Below are 8125 nucleotides of genomic sequence, written 5' to 3' on the forward strand. Positions count from 1 at the left end.
CTGGGCCTCCCTTCTGAAGCTGCTGCCCCCGCGACCCGACCCCGGATAAGCGTAGGAAAATGGATGGATGGATGGATAATTCCTTTGACTCTAATTACATAGTAAATATGCCCACAAGCATTAAGTGACTTTACTCAAATGAGGATTTAGCACAACTTAGGACACCACTTGATTATCAGAAATATTAGCAAATAGTCAATTTCAGTTATTACTTATTAAAAGATTCACCATCACTATCATTTCTGTGTTGATTTGATCATTCTCTCTTACCTCCAGCTCAAAGTACCACTTCCCAGTGTTAACGCAGTAGGTCTTCTCCGCTCTGAAAATGCGAAATCTCTCTGCAGACATATTGCTGACATCAGACTGAGCAGCTGCAGAGTTAGAAAAGGAAGGAGGTACACTGAATAAGAAGAAGACAATTAAACAACCAGTCTCATAACTGCATGATGGAACAATGTTCAGGTTAAATATTCTATGCAAGATACAGTGGAAGCTGACTCTAGGAATAACAGAACCTATTAAGTTTTTTGATAAGTGAAAGAGGACACCACCAAAATGCTAAGAAATTAAAAATAATTTATTTTTATATATTACTCCTTATATCAAGTTGAGATCTCAAAGGAGTAAGCAGCAACTCCAGGAAGAGAAAGGTTGTTATATTCCATGCATGGCACCAGTCACTCAGTTTAAGGATGCTTATTGGTCCCTCAAAAAACGATAAATAGTTGGATATCATCAATCAATTAAATCCCCCTGGACTGAACTTTCAAGTTGCCTCTAGGAATTTTAATAATCAAGATACTCGAATCATTTGAGGAATTTTTACAGCTTTAAACAAACCAAAACAGACAAACCACTGAGAAAACTCATTGGCTTCTGATTGATGTGACTGCTGACTGAACAGGTAAGACACCAGGATGATCTACGCCTGGCTGTTAGCCTAGTCTGGAGCACACTAGCTGCACAAGATAAATCACCATGGCAACTCATGTGCTATTGATTTTGTGAAACTGAATCAAGGCTTAACCAAATTAAGCCAGGATATCTGGAAAATCCCAGCTTAATTCACTATCCAGCGTTTGTGAAATATGCCTCTGTAAGCTGGATGATGCTAAACCAGGACTGGCAATCCTGGTCCTCAAGGGCCGGCATCCTGCAACTCTTAGAAATCTCCCTGGTTCAACAGACTTCAATAAAAGACCTGAATCACCTCCTAAATGCTTTAAAAATGTTTTTACTGAAAATATTGAGCTTGAAAACATTTAGCATCAGCTGGGAGTTGTACCATGATCCTGGTCTGGAGCTTCTAGGTTGTATCCATAGCCCAACAGAGTCCTAACAGCCTCTCTCAGACTGTCTTTATTAGACTTTTTGGTTCTTTCATCAAGCAGCATGTATGGAACGAGGCGAGGGTTTCTCCGGTTCTTCACATCCTGACATGGAAGACAAGTTAAGACAGTTAACTATAACAAATTCTGTTATGTTTTACAACACTTTAGTCAATGGCAGCTAATTATAAAATATTGTTCCTCTCAAGTGAGTCAGTCACCCGAGAGAGAAAACTGCTGACTCAGCCGAGGTTTTTAATGTGTGAGACATCCCTACCAATGGAGAGGCGGGGGTGGATGAGTTTCTGAGGAGAATCAGTAAACAGAGCTGAGGAAATATTACATTAGTCATCAAAGGGATAAATCAAACATTCCAGACGCAATGCAAGAGCTTTTAGATCCATTGGATTCAGGGGAGTTTGAATGTAAAGGTAAGAAAGTCAACAAAGTATGAACAGACTCAAACTTTTTACCAGGATTGGCTTTGTCAAGAAAAAGGTCTCAATGGCCTGAAAATGCATAAGATACAAAGAAAAAACAAGAAGGTTGGTGATTAGGCTCATTTGACCTGAACAACAATGACTTTCATATTTACTCACCGAGTGCAGAGGATGTGACTATGTCTCTACTGGTCAATAATGCTTAAAATCTTCCTCAGTGTTAATTCCATGATGATTTCTGTCTGTTTCTGTTTTGGAGTAGTTACTGATTCAGAGCTACGAAAAATAATTTGCCCCTTACAGGGAAGAAATACTTTTTCAAGTAACAGTAAAAGGATGGTTGTTTCTCCGCTCAGCTGTTAGCTTACATGATCGTCACTAGTGGTGATCATGAACCTGATCAAAAGAGAGAACCTGAGTTTCTACTTTCGTTGGAAAGTAGAAACTCAGGTTCTCTCTTCGCCTCTCTTCAAACAGGGTGGTGAGGGACGCAGAGAGACAGCTGACTACAGTCTCACTTCAGAGAAAGGAGGCTGTAGGTAAGTATTGTTCCAGGTTTCCAACCCTGAGACAATACTTTATTTAAGATATTCCAGGGCAGGGTTGGTTTTCACACTCCTAGTTATTTCCTTCACTGGTTGTTACCTGACACTGTGGAAAGTCCAGATCTGCTGCTGGAGGAATCCTGACTCACTGCACAGCTGGCTCCACAGTTTGGACTCCTCTCACCCTCCTCATTCTCCACTCAAAATTGATAGTATTAACAGCATTATTTCTGCTCTAACATGTTTCACGTGTAGTTTTATATATCAAAAAAAATGGTGATGGACATGAGATCTAATCTTTATCCAAGCTCCTCTACCTTTCAGGTTGCACCTCAGTGAGTCAGTCATTTCTTTCTTTAATTAGATGAACCGCTCATTTCAGATCTTTATTCCTGTTTCTTTCATTTCAGAAACATTTCTACAAGACAAGAGCTGTTCTTTCAAGCAGATCTAAAGAACATTATTTATAGATTTGTTTCAGTAGTTTTGGAAAAATTAAATGTGTTTTTTATCAGTCTGGACAGATCATCTATTTTCCTCCCGCAAGTTAGTTGATCGAATCAGCCAGGCGTCTTACTAAACCTATTAAACACACTCGCGTCACCCCAGTGTTATGTGCTTTCCTCTGGCTCCTGGTAGAGTTTGATTTAAACTAATCTATTAATCATCACTAGTCATATTTTTACCAAAAACATTTAGCCTTCAATCCCACAGAATCTCTCTGTTGTTCCTCATGCCAGGTGAAAAACTACATTTAGGAGTCTGTTGCTCCTGGACTCTGGAGCTGTTTTCCATCACAGCTTCACTTTACAGACTTTACACTTTAGAAAACCTGTCAAAAACAGTTTTGTTCTACAAGGCTTTTAAAGTGTCCCTGACACAATAAAAACACTTACATGATATAAAAAGAACTATTGCGTTCCCATTCTGTGTATACAAAAGTTTTGACGATAAATATTTCTCACAGAATACTCTAAATGCAGAGTTTTGCTGTTTTTGTACGTAACTGGGCCATTGTGAGGATCTGCAGTTTTAGAGGAAGAGGTTAGATGGACAGATGAAGAAGAGGGAGCTGGTTCTACTGAAGGACTGCAGCCAGATTTATTTGAGCCAGATAGTACAAGAAGCAACGATGACTTCAAGGTTTCTGGGGAGGAAGAGTCAGACGGTGAAAGATTGGAGCAGGACATCTGTCGCCTCCAAATCACTGAATGGTGATAAACACATTTATGATATACTCATAAATCATTTTATCACCATTCAGTGATTTCATTTTTAATCCTATTTTAACTCAAATAATTCAGTTACTTAAAAGGAAGTTCTGTGTGCGTTCCAACATATGAATATTTTGATCATGGAATTCAATAACCAGCCTTCCTGTTCCTCCTATTTTCACATTTTGGGTTCGATTTTTCTACTTCTGATAACTGTATAATATTTCTTCATAATTTATCGAATGACGCTTTATGACAACAGTCATAAATATTCATGAAGGCTTCTTCATGTTCATGACAGGTGTTTATGACAGTCTTATTCACCCCCCTTCAAATAAAGTGTTACCTTTCTTTGCTATAATCTTGTACTGCATAGAGGGATCGTCAGTTAGCATCAGGCTAAAACAGCAGCCTTGGATGCAAACAACATGCAGACACAGACTCTTCCTCCCCAGAAACCTTGAAGTCATTGTTGCTTCTTGTACTATCTGGCTCAAATAAATCTGGCTGCAGTCCTTCAGTAGAACCAGCTCCCTCTCCATCATCACTACATCCAGCTTCTTCCTCCAAACTGCAGATAAATCGCTCAAATTTTCTCTGCATTTACAGTATTCTGTGGGAAATATTTATTATTAAAAGCTTTTGTGTACACAGAACGGAAGCACAATAGTTAATCTTTTTATATCATGCAAGTGGTTTTATCATGTCAGCCTTATTGTGTTTTTTCATGTTTGACACTTATCATTTTTTCAGCAAAAATGGGCAGAGAAGGTCCAACTCCACAAGTTGGTCTCTCACCTGTTGGATTCCATATGTCCAGCCCTGACGGATTCGATCTCTTGCCCAGACATTGTGGGCATTTTCAGCCAGCTTGTCCACCATTGCTTCCTGTGTGGGAGTTAGTTTGATGTGACGCAGGTCCAGTGGAGCAGGTTTGTAGCCACTGGACAACTCATACCTGCACAGATTGGGTTGGAGGACAACACTGTCAGACAAAGCTGCTTGGTAACTAAAGAGCCTGAGGTATTTTTTTATTCTGAATAATGTGGAAAATTACTGTTGATCCTGATCCTCTAAGAGTTCAGCTGGTTTGTTTGATCACCTGAAACTAGAATGATCAGTTGTTCCTTTGGCTGTATGTCAGTATGCTTCACCCCATTTTCACTTTTCTCTCCATACGTTGCACTACTGGGTCAGAGTGGTGCAACGTATTACTCTCCTATTTAGCATTTAAAATAATTTAGCATTCTTATGTCTATTCTCTTAGACATAAGAATTACCCCAGGCCTAACTCATCACGTTTTTTTCTGTCTCTATTCCAGCCCTCAGCAGATGTTGATTTCTAATCAGCTGTGAGTTCTGCTGGAAGTTTCTTCCTGTTTAAAGGGATTTGTTACGTGTCAGTACATGCTCAGACTGACAGATTGCTGCAAACTCAGTGACTCAAATGTGGTCTGGGTTTTCGTTTTACCAATTAGCATAATAAAACACACCTGACACCATTTTATAGGATATTTCTACAAAGATAAAATTGGAATTTATGTAATTGACTGAATCTGTTTGTCTTGTAAAGTGCATTGTGAGGACAAATATATATACAGTAAATGAACTGAACTGCTTTTCAGCTACTATTGCCAAACTGTGGGTATGACTCACGTTGGTGATAGTTTCATGCTCTTTACTTTTTCAACAGCATGTTCATCTGCTAATCCAACATGGCATCCCAAAGCAAGTAAGGTTCTGCAACACACAGAATTGAAATCAATAAAACATTTCAAGTTGACCTTTTATTTTCCTGAGATATAAATATGACACACGCAATTGTTTTGGAAATTCATTGGAAGGTGAAAGACCATCCAATGAATTCATTTCCTGCTTTGATCGTCACAAAGCAGAAAATGAATACAACACTTATATTTATAAATGAACATGTTTACTACCAGAGGCATAATTAAAATGTTTAGAACAACTAAAGGCTTCAGAAGACCTCAGTTTATTTTGAAACCGGATGATCAGGGTGCTAAAAAACTTTGAAAGTTAGACAATTGGAAGAAAGAGTGGTAACTTACACTTACCATAAAAACAATTTTTATAAGCCTTTAAGCACATCTTTACCAGGATAAACTAAACACATACAAGTATTTTCAGTAGTATTTTCACTGAAGTTTTATCTAGAAGTGCACTGCCCCTGTCAGAACTGGATGCCACTCATAGATATTTCAATTAAAGCAGCGTCTGCAGCTGCATTACTTCAGAGTCTCCAGAGACATTTGCAGGTTGTAGCTTCGTTCCTGTTCAGGAAGCTTTGAAAACTCCACTAAGCAGGGGTGCTGCCGCTTGTTATCGTCTCGCACCTGCAATTCACACAAAAATGAACAAATCATCACATATTACATCTGGTCCCACAGCCATGACTCTTGCAGTATGTTAGAATTTATGTAAAAAGGAAAAGGAATGAATGTATGTACACACATATTTATTAATTTGACTTACAGAAAACGTTTTACCCTTGGCCATTAAAACCTGCTTTTCCACCCACCTTAACCACAGAACTGACTGAATAAGACTCATGTTTCCATACTCACCACACCGTACATCCAGCCCAGTTCAATCTTGTTCATCACCCACAGTTCATGGATGTTTTCTGCAAGTTTCTCCCTGATTCTCTCCAAGTGAGATGGCAGAACAATCTAAGCACACACACACACGCACACACACACACACACACACACACACACACACACACACAGGGGGCTGGGTCATCAGCTTTCAGTCACTTCAATGATTGGGTGTAACAAGGCTTTAAAGCATTACTTTGTCACTACCTGGCTGGTGTCCACAGGTGTGGGTGTGAATGCGGCCTGGCTCAGAGTGACAGTGGGTCCCAGCAGGTCTCTGGCTACAGTCTGGTCCTGGCTGGCCTCCAGTTTGAGTTTCTCCCTGGGCAACACTGCCTCAAAACAGGGAGCGTAGCCTGAAGGAGGAAGGAATTTGAACTCTCCATGACGCCCCCCGAGGAGAAAACGGACCCTGCAGGGTGGTGGGTGACAGGAGGGACGTTTACAAGCTTGAAAGAAATAGTGTGGAATCATGAAATTTAACTTATAACAACTTATAATAATTTAAAGTAATGAAGCTCAGCTCTAAATTCCTGGGCTTGTCTAACACAGTACTTGTTGAAATGGAAGTTGAATGTAGTTTTGAAGTACAAAATTGCGCTGATGTTAAAGGTAGGCAGGTTTCTGTCGCAGAAACCTGCCTACCTTTTCACACTCAGTGACATATTATGCAGTGGCCACATACTGACTGTGTTAGATTGTAATATTGTGAAAACAATTTCCATTTAAACACTAACTTGACCCCCGCAGAGAAACTGGCCACAGGAAAGAAAAGGCCCTCTGAGTTGAAGTTCTCAAACATGCCCTGAACGGGCTGGCCGTTGATCCTGAAGGAGATGCTGGGAATGCTCAGGTCCAGGCAGCAGCTCACCACATCTTCTGAACGCAGCAGGTGCTGATTGGGCGAAGTAACAGTCCGTGCAATGCAGCCTGCACAGAATCGGTGGAGAGACAGATTCAGTTCACATTAAGTCTAACGTCTGATCTGGATCATATAAAACAAGAGCTCTGCCTCAGCTGGCTGGGACATACAAACATAGACTTGTGATATTTAAATGTGCTGCTGGAGCTCATCACCTCAGAGCTCCACATCTACTCTGTACATCCACTGACACCACACATCTCCATACCTGTCCAGGTATACCTGGTCTGGATGGAGTTGCCATCCAGACCAGCTGTGCTCGCCATCTCTCCTCCTTTCTTTCTCTCTGTTTCCTCAGTCATCACCTCCTCAAAGTTCTCCTTCCATTTTCTTACCACAGTTTTCTCATTTACTGACACATCCACCTGCTCTACATTTCCTCCAGCTCCAGCTCTTTCCCTCTGCCCAACTAATCAGTGCAGATTCTTTTCTCTTACTGTTTAACCTCTCATAGAGCTCATCAGAAGTCTTCCCCTTTGCTGTTGCTACAGCTCTCTCTAAGCATCTAATCTCACAGAAGCCCAGTCTACTTCCTTCATCTTTTTGACTATCCCACCATATTTCCTTGTTCTTCCTCTGAATACATTCAACACCTTTTTATTTCCCCACCAACTTTCTATTTTGGCCTGAAGTTGCACCACATACATTCCTATCACTCTCTCTGATCACCTTAGCTGTCCTTTCCCAGTTCTCTGGTAGCCATTCACTATCAATCAAAATCAATCAATCAAATTTTATTTGTATAGCACATTTCAGCAGCAAGGCATTTCAAAGTGCTTCACATAATTAAAATAAAAACAGCATGTGACAGTGAATAAACAGATAGAAAGAAAGTTTTTTTCTTTTCTCTTTTTCCCTCCTTTCTTAAAAAAAGGTTAAAAAAGATAATAGATGAAAAGTAGAGATAAAAACATTAAAAACATCGAAGACATCAAAACCTGCACTCTAACCCTAATTTAGCCATAAGCAACTCTAAACAGGTGGGTTTTAAGTTGAGATTTAAAGGCAGTCAGTGTTTCAGCTGTTTTACAGTTTTCTGGAAGTTTGTTCCAAAT

The 8125-nt window shown here is 40.0% G+C and overlaps 1 protein-coding gene across 2 annotated transcripts in view; it reads right to left on the reverse strand.

Moving 5' to 3' along the window:
- Positions 1–8125, reverse strand: part of ryr2a (ryanodine receptor 2a (cardiac)) — a 157389-nt gene that overhangs the window by 115145 nt on the left and 34119 nt on the right. For both annotated transcript variants that reach the window (XM_017310781.1, XM_017310782.1), the window contains exons 14-21: positions 6886–7078; positions 6356–6560; positions 6116–6220; positions 5781–5884; positions 5187–5270; positions 4329–4488; positions 1289–1436; positions 271–374 (exon numbers count right to left, since the gene is read on the reverse strand). In XM_017310781.1, coding sequence (XP_017166270.1) covers positions 271–374; positions 1289–1436; positions 4329–4488; positions 5187–5270; positions 5781–5884; positions 6116–6220; positions 6356–6560; positions 6886–7078 — 1103 coding nt within the window. The remainder of the gene's footprint in view (positions 1–270; positions 375–1288; positions 1437–4328; positions 4489–5186; positions 5271–5780; positions 5885–6115; positions 6221–6355; positions 6561–6885; positions 7079–8125) is intronic.

Source organism: Poecilia reticulata, linkage group LG19 (assembly GCF_000633615.1).
Source record: "Poecilia reticulata strain Guanapo linkage group LG19, Guppy_female_1.0+MT, whole genome shotgun sequence".
Lineage (NCBI taxonomy): Eukaryota > Metazoa > Chordata > Actinopteri > Cyprinodontiformes > Poeciliidae > Poecilia > Poecilia reticulata.